The 15,673-nt window shown below is 52.5% G+C and overlaps 1 protein-coding gene across 3 annotated transcripts in view; it reads left to right on the top strand.

The window, feature by feature from the left end:
• Positions 1–15,673, top strand: part of SLC8A2 (solute carrier family 8 member A2) — a 45,056-nt gene that overhangs the window by 11,062 nt on the left and 18,321 nt on the right. For 2 of the 3 annotated variants that reach the window (XM_003915792.2, XM_009194837.2), the window contains exons 3-4: positions 3,333–3,997; positions 13,243–13,665. In XM_003915792.2, the coding sequence (XP_003915841.1) occupies positions 3,333–3,997; positions 13,243–13,665 (1,088 nt within the window). Of the gene's footprint in view, positions 1–3,332; positions 3,998–13,242; positions 13,666–13,796; positions 13,976–15,673 lie in introns of those variants that run through there. The other variant, XM_009194839.1, reaches the window with a different exon arrangement.

The raw sequence follows: 15,673 nt of genomic DNA, 5'->3' as shown, positions 1-15,673 counted from the left end.
ATTTCTTTTTTGAGACGAGCCCGGGCCTCTGTCGCTTCAGGCTGGAGTGCAGGTCGGATCTCAGCTCACTCAGCAAGCTCCCTCCTGGGTTTGGCCATTCTGCCTCAGCCTCCCGAGAAGCAATTACAGGCTTCACCACCTCACCCGCTGTTTTTGTATTTTTTAGGTAGAGACGGGGTTTCACCCTGTATAGTTGTGGGATGGTCTTAACTCCTGACCTCGGTGGATCCGCCTCTGCCTCTGCCTCCCTCCCAAAGTGCTGGGATTACAGGCCTGAGCCACCGCCAGCCTGCCCCTTTCTTTTAAGACAGTCTTACTCTGTCACCCTGACTGGAGGCAGGACGTGATCTCGGCCACTGCAACCTCCTCCCCGGCCCTGGGCCTTCCCAAGCAGTTCTCCCACCTGTAGCCACCCAAGTAGCTGGGATTACAGATGCACACCACCACACTGCTAGTTGTGTATTTTTTATGTGAGATGGCTCACCATGCTGCTTTCACGCTTGTTCTCGAACTCCTGGCCTCAGGTGATCCACCCACTCTGGCCTCCAAAGTGCTGGGATTGCGGCGGAGCCACCACCTTGGCCAGGCAATGTTAATTTCACATCTTCAGTCTTTTCATGTGTCAGAAACTGAGAATGCTGTGTGCTAGGAATGCATGTGCTCATTCAGTCTTGGAAATGTCCCCATTTTATAGACCAAGAGACGAGATAGTCATCCCTGTGGCAAAGCCAGGCTCCAAACTCAGAGCTGCCCTGGCTGTGCATTGGAACCTGTTTTTGAGACGGAGTCTCGCCTGTCGCCTAGGCTGGAATGCAGGAGCGCCATCTCGCTCACTGCTCCTCGGGCCCCGCCCACTTCATTCTCCTGCCCTCAGCCTCCCGAGAAGGCTGGAACTACAGGTGCCCACACCGCTCGGGCTAATTTTTTGTATTTTTAGTAGAGACAGGGTTTCACTGTGGTCTCGATCTCCTGACCTTGTGATCCGCCTGCCTTGGCCTCCCAAAGTGCTGGGATTACAGGCGTGAGCCACCGCGCCCGGCCGGAACTGGTTTTATGAGGCAGAAGAGCCGGATGTGTGTCTCTATTAGAGGCAGAGCCTGTCCATGAGGGCCAGGAAGATGCTAAGGAGGCACTGGCGGGAGTCATGGGTGGGGAATTGAGGGTGTTTGGGTGAACAGAGAGTAGGCCCTGGATGATGGGCAAGGTTTGGAGAAGTGGAGGCACCCCCAGGTGATGGGGGAGAAATGGGGCAGGCAGAAAAAAGATGGAGGGAGAGAGAGGCCAGAAGAGACACAGGCTCTGTCCCTTGACAGCAGCTGGGACCACAGGATGGGGATTGTCTGTTGCTTGGTAGTGGATGAGGATGTCTGGGTTCCTGGCACCTAGGCAGCTGGGCATGGTTCTCAGCATCTGAAAGGTGGATAGATGGATGAATGAGGAGACCAGGAGAGAAAGAGAACACATACACACATGTGCGCACGCATACACACACACACACGCACACAGATGGACACACACACATGCCCACACACACACACAGATGGACACACACACGCACACACACATGCAGGCACACACAGACACACATGCACACACACACATGCATGCACACGCACACATGCACATACACACGTGCATGTGCACACAGAGATGGGGAGTGAGATAGGGAGGGAGAGAGAGAGAAAAGTAGCTCTGGAGAAACACAGATATTGAGAAAGAGAAAGAAACTCACAAGGGACAGAAATAGGTATCTACCAATAGATATAAAAGAAGGACATGGAGACCAGGAGACCGAGGCGACAAGCAAAGAGAGGGAGCCAGGAAGAGAGACAGAGGAGGAGCAAAGGCTAAGAAAACCATTGAGACAGAGGCAAGGAGGGAAAGAGACAGCGGCACACACAGAGAGCGATGGAGAGAGTCAGAGACGAACAGGAACAGAGAGAGATAGAACGAGATGGAGAGAGAGAGATAAATGTGGGGGGATGGGGAGAGGCCAGAGACAAAAAGGGAGGACACAGTTAAAAAGAGATGGGAGGAAGGCGAGGGAGAGAGATGGGGAGAGGCAGAGATGAACAGAAATAAGAGGGAAATAGAGAATAAGTGAGGAACAGAGAGACAAAGATGGAGAGGAACGGGAGCAAGGAGAGAGAGAGAAAAGGGGGTAGGGAGAGATGGGAAGAGGCAGAGATGAGCAGAGATAGAGACAGAGAGGGAGGGACAGACAGAACGAGATGGAAGGGGGTGGGAGAAAGGAGAGAGATAAGGAGAGAGAGATGGGGAGAGAGAGAGAGGTGAACAGAGACAAGAGGGACATAGAAACTAAGATAAGGACAGGGGAAAGGAGAGACAGAGAAATGGGGACGGGGAGAGGGAAAAAAGTAGCCCTGGAGAAACACAGATATTGAGAGAGAAAGAGAAAGAAACTCACAAGGGAGAGAGATGGAGATCTACCAAAAGATATAAAAGGGCATGGAGACATGTCCAGACATGGGGAGAGGCAAGAGCCAAACAGAGACCAAAAGGGAGGGACAGAGATAGAAAGAGATGGAGAGACGTGGGGGGAAGGAGAGGGAGAGAGAGAAATGGTGGGGAGAGAGAGAGATGAACAGAGACAAGAGGGAGGTTGAGAGAAACTAAGAGAGGAGCGGGAAAGGAGAGAGAAATGAGGAGGAGGAGAGAGGCGGGGAGAGGCAGAGATGAACAGAGATTGAGAGATGGAGAGAGATGAGAGAAGAAGAGGGAGAGAGAGAAATGGGGGAAACAGAACTCGGGAGAGAGACGTGGGGAGAGGCAGAGATGAACAGAGACAGAAAGAGGTGGGGAGAGACGGGGGGAGGAGAAAGAGAGATGGGGAGAGGCAGAGATGAACAAAAACAGAGACAAGGCTCACACCTATAATCCCAGCACTTTGGGAGCTCGAGGTGGGAGGATCACAAGGTCAGGAGTTCAAGACCAGCCTGGCCAACATGGTGAACCCCGTCTCTGCTAAAAAAAAAAAAAAAAAAAAAAAAATACAAAAATTAGCTAGGCATGGTGGCGCATGCCTGTAATCCCAGCTACTCTTGGGAGGCTGAGGCGGGAGAATTGCTTGAACCGGTACCCGGGAGGCCAAGGTTCAATGTTTAGTGCGCCGAGGCCGCGCCACTGCACTCCAGCCTGGGCTAGAGAACAAGACTCTGTCTCAAAAACAAAACAAAACAAAACAAAAACAGCAGAGAAAGGGATAGGGAGAGACGGCGGGCTTGGGGGTTGGGGAGAGAGATGGGGAGCGGCAGAGGCGGGGTGGGAGGAGGCGGCCCGCCCGGCCTCACCCTGATGCCCGCCGCCCGCAGGTGTGGGAGGCGCTGCTGACCCTGGTCTTCTTCCCGGTGTGCGTGGTATTCGCCTGGATGGCCGACAAGCGGCTGCTCTTCTACAAGTATGTGTACAAGCGCTACCGCACCGACCCGCGCAGCGGCATCATCATAGGCGCAGAGGGCGACCCCCCGAAGAGCATCGAGCTGGATGGCACGTTCGTGGGCGCCGAGGCCCCAGGCGAGCTGGGCGGCCTGGGCCCGGGCCCCGCAGAGGCACGCGAGCTGGACGCCAGCCGCCGCGAGGTCATCCAGATCCTCAAGGACCTCAAGCAGAAGCACCCGGACAAGGACCTGGAGCAACTGGTGGGCATCGCCAACTACTACGCGCTGCTGCACCAGCAGAAGAGCCGCGCCTTCTACCGCATCCAGGCCACTCGGCTCATGACCGGCGCTGGGAACGTGCTGCGCAGACATGCGGCGGACGCCTCACGCAGGGCATCGCCGGCCGAGGGCGCGGGCGAGGATGAGGACGACGGCGCCAGCCGCATCTTCTTCGAGCCCAGCCTCTACCACTGCCTGGAGAACTGCGGCTCCGTGCTGCTGTCCGTCACGTGCCAGGGTGGCGAGGGCAATAGCACCTTCTACGTGGACTACCGCACTGAGGACGGCTCGGCCAAGGCGGGCTCCGACTACGAGTACAGGTGGGTCCCCCGGGGTGGGGGGTGTGCAGGGGACTGGCGCAGGCCGTGGGTCCCACCGTCCAGCGGCCTCCAGGCTCATCGCCTGCCGACTGCCTCCTGCAGGATTCATTCGTTCATTCATTCATTCCTGAGAGCCTGCTTTGTGCCAGGCGCTGTTCCAGACGTGGGGCACACACCACTGGACCAGGCAGAGGGCATGGCTATCCGAAGGCTACCCCTCCCACCTTCATTATCTACCTCTGGGTTTTTGTTTGTTTGTTTGAGATAAGAGTCTCACTATGTTGCCCAGGCTGGAGTGAGTGGGACAATCTCCACTCAATGCAACCTCTGCCTCCCAGGTTCCAGCGATTTTCGTGCCTCAGCCTCTTGAGTTGCTGGGATTATAGGCGTGTGCCACCACACTCGGCTTATTTCTGTACTTTTAGTAGAGATGGGGTTTCACCACGTTGGCCAGGCTGGTCTCCAACTCCTTGCCTCAAGTGATCCACCTACCTCGGCCTCCCAGAGTGCTGGGATTACAAGCGTGAGCCATTATCTGGCCATGTTCTATGTTTTGTTGTCTGGTAAAACAGCTGTCTTCTAATGTGCATAAGAACATTAATGTTTACTGGGCACCTACCATGTGTCAGGCACTGGCCACAGGCACTCAGTGCACATGATGAATGAGACAAACTCTCAGTCTTCATACCACTCCTCCTGCATTCTTTATCTTTCCGTGGTTTTGTGCTGACGCCACACTGTTTTAATTATTGTAGCTCCATTATGTGTATTGCTACCTGGTACAATAAGCCTTCTCCCACCATTACTAAAGTAAAAATGCTTATTGAGCACACACTATATGCCAATAGGTACACCATAGGGAAGAAGACAGCTAAGCTCCTTGCCCTCAAATTGCAATGAGGATACAAACTACTAAACATATAAACACTTGAAGTGGCAATAAGTCTGATGGAGAAAAATAAAATAGGAGTGGAGGAGACAGATGCTGGCTAAAGGTCTTTGGTTCCACCATAAAGCAACTCACCTATCACCCTCTACCATATCTCACAGCCCCAGTCCCTCTCCTTACCCCTCTCCTTGCAAATCTGTGATATTCTCTCATTTAACAGTTCCTCCTGAGCACCTACTGTGTGCCAGATGCCTTTATTTAGGGGATCAACCTAGAACAATAACCAAGATAGATAAGATCTCTGTTGTCACGTGGCCCACAAAATTCATCTATTTGTAGTTCTGTCCATGCCACACTATTTTAAGACTTACAGCTTTACAGTATGTTCTTTTCAATGATTTTCACCAGCTTACATCAGGCTTTGAACAGTATGTGTTGTTAATTCATGCACAAGTCTCCCCTTTCCCATAATGACATTTATCATGTGTCTACAATGTGCAAGGAACAGATAAACAGATCTGGCACTGGTGACTAGTGGTGAACAAAACTCATAAAGTCCCTGCCCAAATGGAGCTCACATTCTCCTGGGAAAGACAGGCAATTAGGAAGTAAACACGGATTACATAAAAATGCCAGGTAGTGGTAGGAGCTGTGAAGAAAAATAAATCAGGAGACAGGGAGAAAGAAGGCCAGTGGCTGAGCTCTTCCGAGGTTCTATCTGCTCAGTAGTCTGGCACATCCCCCTTTAATCTTCTCCCTGGGGTACAGCTGAGGCTGAACTGTTTCCAGATCTTTAGTTCTGCCATCAAGCAGCAGTCAATCCCTCATCCCTTTAACCCTCTCTTCCTGGGACTCAGTTTGCTCATCTTCTCTCCTCTCCTCTCTCCTCTCCTCTCCCCTCTCCCCTTTCTCTCCTCTATCTCCTCTACTCTCTCTCCTCTCTTCCTTTCTTCTTTTTCTCAGAGTTTCACCCCTGTTGCCCAGACTTGAGTAGAGTGGTGCGATCTCGGCTCACTGAAACCTCCACCTTCCAGGTTCAAATGATTCTTCTGCCTCAGCCTCCCAAGTAGTTGGGATTATAGGCACCCACCACCACACCCAGCTAATTTTTTGTACTTTTAGTAGAGATGGGGTTTCACCATGTTGGTCAGCCTGGTCTTGAACTCCTGACCTCAGGTGATCTACCCACCTCGGCCTCCCAAAGTGCTGGGACTACAGGCGTGAGCCACCGCACCTGGCAGTTCTCTGTTTCATAGATCTTGAGTTCCACCACTGTGTGCCTGGCTGCCTTTTGTAGCCAGTCTTCCCTCTCCGCCCTCATCACTTCTCTTTCCAGTGCTTGGACATTTGCAGGTCTTTCTCTCCACCTCAGTCAGTCCAGGATCCTTTTGTCTGCCCATCTCCATCCACCTTTCCTACCCTGCCCACCCCAGCCTTCCTGGCTCACCGCAGCCTCCACCTCCTGGGCTAAAGTGATCCTCCCACCTCAGCCTCCAAAGTAGCTGGGACTACAGGTGCACGGTGTACTGTGCTCCAGCCTGAGTGAGAGAGTGAGACACTGTCTCAAACAAAACAAAACAAAACAAAATGCAACCATTCACAGGTCTTTGTTCCATCACCCTGTAGCATGGGATCCCTTTGGCCACTCGGTCCATCCTCCCCCAGGGCACCACATCATCCAGATGCCCTCAGTTGAGGGAACTGCATTCACCATATTGGGGCCTGCTTTCAACTATCTTTTCCCCTTTCCACTCCTACCCACCCCTGGTCTGCATTGCCCCCATCTAGAGCCCTGGGGCTTTGCAGAAGGAAGTGAGTACAGGTGTCAACTGCTGGGATAACAGCCCACTTCTTCACTTACAAATGACCTCAGGATCAAGATGGTTTTTATTTTTCATTGTTTTTTGAGACAGGGTCTTGCTCTGTCACTCAGACTGGAGTGCAGTGACACGATCACAGCTTGCTGCAGTCTCAACCTCCTGGGCTCAAGTGATCCTCCCATCTCAGCCTCCCAGGTAGCTGGGACTACAGGTGCGCACCACAGCGCCCATCTGATTTTTATATTTTTTGTAAAGGTGGGTTTTTGCCTCGTTGCCCAGGCTGGTGTGTTTTTGTTTTGTTTTGTCTGAGACAGAGTCTCATTCTGTCACTCATGCTGGAGCACAGTGGCGCAATCATGGCTCACTGCAATCTCCGCCTCCCAGGCTCAAGCAATCCTCCCACCTCAGCCTCCAGTATAGCTGGGACTACAGGCACATGCCACCAAGCTTGGTTAATTGTTTTGTTGTTGTTGCTGTTGCTGTTGTTGTTGTTTTGGTATGTTTTGTAGAGACAAGGTTTCACCATGTTGCCCAGGCTGGTCTTGAACTCCTGGGCTCAAGCAGTCCACCCGCCTTAGCCTCCCAAAATGCTGGGATTACAGGTGTGAGCTACTGCACCTGGCCAGGACCAAGATGTTTGAAGTGAAGGAGGAAATGCTGTTCAGTGGTAGAACCAAAGGGCTAGGAAGAGTCAACATCTTCCTACCCTTCCTACCCTATCCTGGTAGACATTCAAGGCCTGGCATTGCTTATTAAGGCACCTTAGGCCAAAGACTGGGAGGAAGGAGACTTGGGTTCCAGTCCAAGCTTAGCCCTGGACTGTGTTCCTTGGGCAAATTCCTGCCTCAGTCTGAGCAGGCAGGTCTGCCATGTACAGTTGTTGAAGTTGTGCACTGCATAAAAGCACCATATCTGAGGAAGCTGTCCTCATAGTAGACAGTGTAGATTTGCATTTCTATTATAACAGTTTCCTGACTTATGGAAATAAGTGTCTTGAAGAAGGAAAGCCTTTTTCTAAGTTTCCCACAGGTTCACATGGGCTAGGGTGGCCCTGTGAGCCTAGTTTCTCCAAACCAAACGTGATCTCTGAGAACCCCAAAACACAGCTGTTCCAAGATTCTGAGATTTAATCCCCTATGATGCTGACACACTAAGGGTCTGAAGTTCTAAGATTCTAGAATTCTAACATTTTGATATTCTTTATTTTTTTGAGACTGAGTCTCATTCCGTCTCTTAGAACAATCTCGGCTCACTGCAACCTCTGCCTCCCAGGTTCAAGCGATTCTCGTGCCTCAGCGTCTTAAGTAACTGGGATTACAGGTGTGCACCACCTCACCTGGCTAATTTTTGTATTTTTAGTAGAGATTGGGTTTCACCATGTTGGCCAGGCTGGTCTTAAACTCCTGACCTCAGGTGATCCATCCACCATGACCTCCTATAGTGCTGGGATTACAGGCGTGAGCCACCACACCTGGCCAACATTTTGGTATTCTAATTCAAACCCCATCCAGTCTCTGACTTGATGGCTTTAAGATTTTTGTCTTCTCAGATTCTGTGTCCAGTGCTGGAACACAAGTTCTGTGAATCTAGTCTTCTATGATTCTCATGCCTGGCTTCTAAAGTCCCCATGTTATTTTTCTCCCAAACCCTTTTTTTTTTTTTTTAAGACAGAGTCTTGCTCTGTTGCCTAGGCTGGAGTGCAATGGCTCAATCTCCGCTCACTGCAACCTCCACCTCCCAGGTTCAGGCAATTCTCCTGCCTCAGCCTCCTGAGTCGCTGGGATTACAGGTGTGTACCACCATGCCCAGCTAAGCCAAACTCTTTTTTTCTTAGACACAGGGTCTTGCTATGCTGCCCTGGGTGGACTCAAAGTCCTGGGCTCAAGTGATCCTCCTGCCTCAGCCTCCCAAGTAGCTACAGCCACCACATCCTACATTTTATTTTGAAAAACTTCACACCTACAGCAGGGCTACAAGAACAGTTTGATGAACTGTCATATCACCTTCATCCACAGTCACCAGTTGTTCACATTTTATCCTGTTGGCTTTTAATCTCTGTCTTTAATATTTAATAATATTAATAATTGTGGGACAGGCACAGTGGCTCATGCCTGTAATCCCAGTACTTTGGGAGGCCGAGGCAGGTGGATCACCTAAGGTCAGGAGTTTGAGACCAGCCTGCCCAACATGGCAAAACCCTGTCTCTACTAAAAATGCAAAAATTAGCCATGCTTGGTGGTGCACGCCTGTAATCCCAGCTACTTGGGAGGCTGAGGCAGGAGAATTGCTCGAACCCGGGAGTCGGAGGTTGCAGTGAGGCAAGATCACACCACTGCACTCCAGCCTGGGAGACAGACCAAGACTCTCTCTCAAAACAATAAAAAATAAAAACTAGCTGGGCATGGTAACGTGTGCCTGTAGTCCCTGCTACTCAGGAGGCGGAAGTAGGGGAATCACTTGAGCCCAGGAGGCAGAGGTTGCAGTGAGCCAAGATTGTGCCACTGCACTCCAGCCTGGATGACAGAGCCAGACTCTGTCTCAAAATAATAATAAAAGAATAACAACAATAATAATTGTGACACTCTGTGACCATGAATTGCAAATACTATGACCTTCATGCCTACATACTTGAGCGTGCATCTTTTGAGAATAACGGCATTCTCCTACCTAATCACAATACTACGTTCTCACTCAAAAAATCTAACGCTGAATTGATACTGTTAACTCAATGTCAATTAAGTGATGCACAGCCCGTGTTTCCATTTTCCCAGTCATCGCTGTAATATCTTTGGTAGCTGTATTTTCACTCCTGACCTCTCTTCCCATTTGATCCAGAACCACACGTTGCATTTCCCTGTCAAATCTCTTTAGTCTCCTTCAGTCTGGATCAGTTTCTCAGCCTTCTCACGACTTTTGCGACCTGATGCTTTTGAAGATGATAGTCCAGTTACTAGAATGATGGTCAATCTGGGTTTGTCTAATGCTTCCTGGTGATTAGAGTCCCGCACCTTTGGCAGGAATCTCATGGAAGAGATGCTCTATCCCCGTGGGTGCATTGTATCAGGAGGAACATGATGTCCACTCGTCCATTACTGTGATGCCCAGTTTAATTGTTTGGTAAAGATGGTGCTAAATCTTTGGATTAATTGTTTGGCAAAGATGATGCTACAGGATGTATGCAGTGGATCATGCCTGCAATCACAACACTTTGGGTGCCCAAGGCCGGCGGATTGCTTGAGCCCAGGAGTTCAAAACCAGCCTGGGCAACATGGCAAAACATGGCAAAACCAAAAGTATAAAAAGTAGCCAGGTGTGGTGGCATGAGCCTGTAGTCCCAGCTGCTTGAGAGGCTGAAGCGGGAGGACCGCTTGAGCCCAGGAGGTCCAGGCTGCAGTGAGCTGGGTTTGTGCAACTGCACTCCAGCCTGCATGACAGAACAAGATCCTGTCTCAAACAAAAACAAACAAACAAAAAAGGGCTGGGCGCGGTGTCTCACGCCTGTAATCCCAGCACTTTGGGAGGCCAAGGCAGGCAGATCACGAGGTCAGGAGTTTGAGACCAGCCTGGCCAACATGGTGAAACCCCATCTCTACTAAAGATCCAAAAAATTAGCTGAGCATGGTGGCATGCACCTGTAATCCCAGCTACTTGGAAGGCTGAGGCAGGAGAATCGCCTAAACCCGGGAAGCGGAGGTTGCAGTCAGCCGAGATCGTGCCACTGCACTCCAGCCTGGGCGACAGGGCGAGACGCCATCTCTCCACATTTCCACATTCTACTGATCCCTTTATCCCTGACATGTAAATGTCTCCTATCCCATGACTTTAGGACTCTAAGATTCTAATATTAATATGTGGGTATCACTAGCCGTCATTGTTCTCGCTGTGCCTCTGGGTGCTTTCCCTGTATCAATTCAGTCCTCATGACAGTGCCAGGAGGTAAACACTATTATTAGCCCATTCCACAGATAAGGAAACTGAGGCTTAGAGGACTGCAGAATCCTGACTGCCCAAGATCACACAGCTGGCATGGCGGCCAAGCTGGGCTTGAAGCAGGTCAGCCCACCCACCTGGGTGCTCCATCACCATGGACAGCGAATCCCTAGCTAAGGGACTCCCTCGTCCCTCCACTGCAGGTCTTTTCACCACGTTCTACATCCCCTACCTCTTGCCAGAACCTTGGGGTCCCTCTCTTCCTCCCACAGAGCTGGAGAACTGCAGCCCGACCCCCTCCCCACACCCACCTTTTTGAGACGGAGTCTCGCTCTGTTGCCCAGGCTGGAGTGCAGTGACGCGATCTTGGCTCACTGCAACCTCCACCTCCCCAGTTCAAACAATTCTCATGCCTCAGCTTCCAGAGTAGCTGGGACTACAGGCATGCACCGCCACACCCACTAATTTTTGTATTTTTAGTAGAAACAGGTTTTCACCGTGTTGGCCAGGCTGGTCTCGAACTCCTGACCTCAAGTCATCCATTCACCTCAGCCTGCCAAAGTGTTGGTATTACAGGCGTGAGCCACCGCACCTGGCCCCAGAACTCCTTTAATATGAAAATGATAGTGTATGCATATGGATCACATAGCAGGGTTCAGAGATGGTGCTGAGCCCCTTACATGCACAGTACAAGGGATCGGGGAAAGGACAGATTTTCAAGATTCCTTAACATCCCAGAGTCATGCTGATGTCTGCAACCCTGCCAGGAAGAGCCCACCTATGCCATGACCCCTCAGAATTTCACTCTGACTAATCTAACGTCACTGCCTTCTTCCCTCCCCAGCTCTCCCCATTACAGAAAATCTTATGGGTGCTTCAGAGATTTACACAACTGTTACTCTTTTAACACCAAGTCAGTTCACGTCCCTCCTCTGCTTGGAATGTCCCTCCTTTGCTTGAAGCTTCACAGGGCTCCTCCCTCACTCAGGGTGAATGCAGAAGTCTTCACTGTGGTCCACCCAGGCCCTAGGAGATCTGCCCGTTCCCACTGTGATGTCATCTCCCACCCTCTCGCCCTGGCTCCCTCTGCTGTCGTCATGCTGGTCTCCCTACAGTTCCTTGAACAGGTGGCCTGTCCCTAGGTCAGATCCTGTCCAGCTGTCCAGCTCCAGGTCAGGGCATTCGCATTGCCCGTTCCCTTTACCAAAAATACTCTTTTTGGCCAGGCGCGGTGGCTCACGCCTGTAATCCTACCACTTTGGGAGGCCAAAACAGGTGGATCTCTTGAGGTCAGGAGTTCGAGACCAGCCTGGCCAACATGATGAAACCCTGTCTATACAAAAAATACACAAAATTAGCCGGCATGGTGGCGGGCACCTGTAGTCCCAGCTACTCGGGAGGCTGAGGTGGGAGAATCCCTTGAACCCAGGAGGGGAGGTTGCAGTGAGCCGAGTTGGAGACACTGCACTCCAGCCTGGATGACAGAGCAAGACTCTGTCTCAAAAAACAAAACAAAACAAAAAACTCTTTTCCAGGCATCCTCCCCATGGCTCCCTCCCCTCCTTCAGGTCTCTGCTCAAATGTTACCTCCTCCAAAAAGCTTTCTTGACCATGCCAACAGCTCCCTCTCCTCACTCCCTACCCTCCTGCCTGTTTCTCTTGATAGCACCATCACCATCTGAACATCCTATGTTTGTTTATTGTTCATTCTTCTGCACTAAAACAGAATCTGAAAACTTCTTACTGCTGCCATTCCCCCAACACTTAAAACAATGCCTGGCACACAACCCGTCAGTATCTGTTGAATGAATGAGCCATAATTAAATCATTAAATGTGCAATTGTCATGGTGATATGGCTCTCCCATGGGGCTGTGAACCCTGTGAGGACAGGGCCTGGTTACTGCTGTGTCCCCAGCACCACTCAGCACAAGGCACAGAACGGCTACCCTTAGGAGTGTTTGCTGAATGAATGAATGATACCAAGTTAAGGTGTATGGACTTTCTCTTAGGGGCATCTGGGAAGGGCTTTTATCAGAGGAATGACAGAGTCCTTTCTGGGTCCTATATCCCTGCCACTCAAAATGTGACCAGGACATCCCCCTGGAGCTCATTAGAAATGTGATTCTAGAAACCCGGGAGCTTCTGAACCAGAATCTGCATTTTCACAAGATCCACCAGGGGATTCATATGCACATTAAGGTTTGAGAAGCAGGGATGTAGAACACCCCAGGCTCCCTCTTAACTCTTGGACTTTGCATGTGCTGTTCCTTCTGCCTCGAGTATGCCCACCCGCTAATGCCTCCTCCAGGAAGCCTGCCCTGATCTCAACCTTATCCTTACCTGTTCTGCTCCTCACGAATTCCACGCAGGGAGGAGCCCACTCTGTCTTGTTCCCGCTCTGCAGCCCTTCCTCCAGGACGCCCACCCTGATTCACCCTCAGTATTACTTCTTTAGTGCCTGTCGACCCTCATACTTGGGAGTTCTCCTATGGCACCTGCCCCTCCTCTGGGAAGCACGTCCAGACCCCTCCCTCCCCCACCCCGTACAACACACAGCCGATGACCGACCCTCACCCCGCTCTTCCCGCTCCCCACCCCGCCGCAGCGAGGGCACGCTGGTGTTCAAACCAGGCGAGACGCAGAAGGAGCTGCGCATCGGCATCATCGACGACGACATCTTCGAGGAGGACGAGCATTTCTTCGTGCGGCTGCTGAACCTGCGCGTGGGCGATGCGCAGGGCATGTTCGAGCCGGACGGCGGCGGGCGGCCCAAGGGGCGGCTGGTGGCGCCGCTGCTGGCCACCGTCACCATCCTGGACGACGACCACGCAGGCATCTTCTCCTTCCAGGACCGCCTGCTGCACGTGAGCGAGTGCATGGGCACCGTGGACGTGCGCGTCGTGCGCAGCTCGGGCGCGCGCGGCACCGTGCGCCTCCCTTACCGCACGGTGGACGGCACGGCGCGCGGCGGCGGCGTGCACTATGAGGACGCGTGCGGAGAGCTGGAGTTTGGCGACGACGAGACCATGTGAGCACTCCCGCGGCGGCCCGGAGAGGGGTGGGGCTTCAGAATGGGCGTGGCCTGGGTGAGCCGTGCCCACATCGCGGGCTGGTCCTTGTGGAGGGGCAGGGCTTGCGTGGCTGTACCCACAAAGTGGGCGGGGCTTCACTGAGCAGCTCGGCCCTCAGGAGGGGCGGGGCCTGAGTGAATCGTGCTCCAAAGTGGGCTGCGCCTCGGGAGGGACGGGGCCCGGGTGAGCTGTGTCCATAATGTGTGCGGGGCCTGATGGGGTTGTGACTGAAATGAAGAGGCGAGGCCCAGAGGGGCGTCTGGACAGGTGAGAAGAGGGTCCCAAGGAGGAAGGGTGGACGAGGTGAGGAGAGATGGGACAGGGGCCTGGAGAGAGCAGTGTGGGGCCTTAATTGGTAGCTGGTGGAGTGTGTCCTGAAGAAGAGGTCCCAGGGAGATGTGGGGAGGGGCCTGTGGAGGTGAGACGCTGTCTGTGGCTGTGAAGAAGGGGCGGGTCCAGAGCGATGGGTGGGGTCTGGGTTTGGAAGTACGACACCAGGAAATGGGAAAATGGATATGGACTGCGGAAGAAAGCGGAGCCTAACGAGATGGGTGGGTGGGGTCTGAAGAGGCATAGCTAGGGAAGGGGTGGAGCTTCTGGGTATGAGGAAGAACCTGGGGAAATAGCGGGATACCTAAGGGGAATGTGGGCGAGGCTTTGGGAAAAGATGGTGCTGGAATCTGGGGGCCTGCGAAGGCAGGGCAGGGCCTGGGGAGACACTGGGGAGCCTGAGGGCTGGGATTTGGGAAAATGGGGTTTGGGGAGGTGGGCTGGCTGGATACACTCAAGACACACACATGTGGACAGACATTTACAGATCAAACACAAAGCCATTTATAGGCACCACACACACAAAGATACACACGGCAGGGCCAGGCGTGGTGGTCCACACCTGTAGTCCCAGCACTTTGGGAGGCCGAAGCAGGAGGATCATGTGAGGCCAGGAGTTCGAGAGCAACCTGGGCAACATAGCAAGACTTCTACTCTAAAAATAATTGTTTCAAATTAGTGATGGCGCATGCCTGTAGTACCAGCACTTTAGGAAACTGAGGCGGGAGGATGGCTTGACCCTTGGAGTTGGAGACCAGCCTCTACTCTACTAAATTTTTTAAAAAAATTAATTGGGCATGGTGGTGTGCACTTGTAGTGCCAGCTACTTGGGAAGCCAAAGCAGGAAGATGGCTTGAGCCCACGAGTGAGATGCTGTAATGAGCTGTGATCACCCATTGCCCTCCAGCCTGGGCGATACAGTGAGACCCTGTCTCAAATAAAAGCAAAACAACAACAACAACAACAACAACAAAAACACATGCAGACACACATAAAGTCACAGACACGTACACTAAATTATAGAGTCAGGGCTGTTCTCATGCCCAGATCCCTGGCCACCCCTTACACAGGTGCCCGAGTGTCCTCCCATGTGTGCCTGCAGCCTCACATTCCCCCACCCGCCTGCCCAGGAAGCAGGCAGCGCCTGCCCCTCCTCTGCCCGCTCCCTTCCGCCCCCGCATGCCCGTCTGTCTCCCTCCTCTCTGCCGCCCACGCGCCTCCTACTCAAGCGGAGTCCCCACCGCGCTCCCCCTCCCTCCTCCTCCCAGCCTCTGCGCCTCCGCCTTGGGCAGCACTCAGTTTCTCACTGCGCTCGCTGTCTCTTCATCTCTCCCTCTGCATCTCTGCATCTCTGCATCTCTCACTCCCTGGGCTGACTCTCTCTGGGTCTCTGCGTCTCTGTTCATCTGCGGCTCTCTGTCCCCAGCACCTCGCTCTCTGACTCAGCTTATATTTCAGGCACACTCTCCACACCTTTCCTTCTCTCTCTCTCTCTGGCTTGGTCTCCGTCTCAGGGCTGTTGAGAACTTGGGTTGGGGGCTGCGAGAGGCACCATCCCAGACCCCTCTCTCACACCAAGAGATAAGGGGAATGGAGAGTTTTATTTCTTCTTCTTCCAGTCCTTCTTGTAGTCCA

The sequence above is a fragment of the Papio anubis genome, chromosome 20 (genome assembly GCF_008728515.1).
Source record: "Papio anubis isolate 15944 chromosome 20, Panubis1.0, whole genome shotgun sequence".
In the NCBI taxonomy this organism is placed as follows: Eukaryota; Metazoa; Chordata; class Mammalia; order Primates; family Cercopithecidae; genus Papio; species Papio anubis.
The sequence above is the reverse complement of the archived record's forward strand: the minus strand, read 5'-3'. Positions and strand labels throughout refer to the sequence as shown.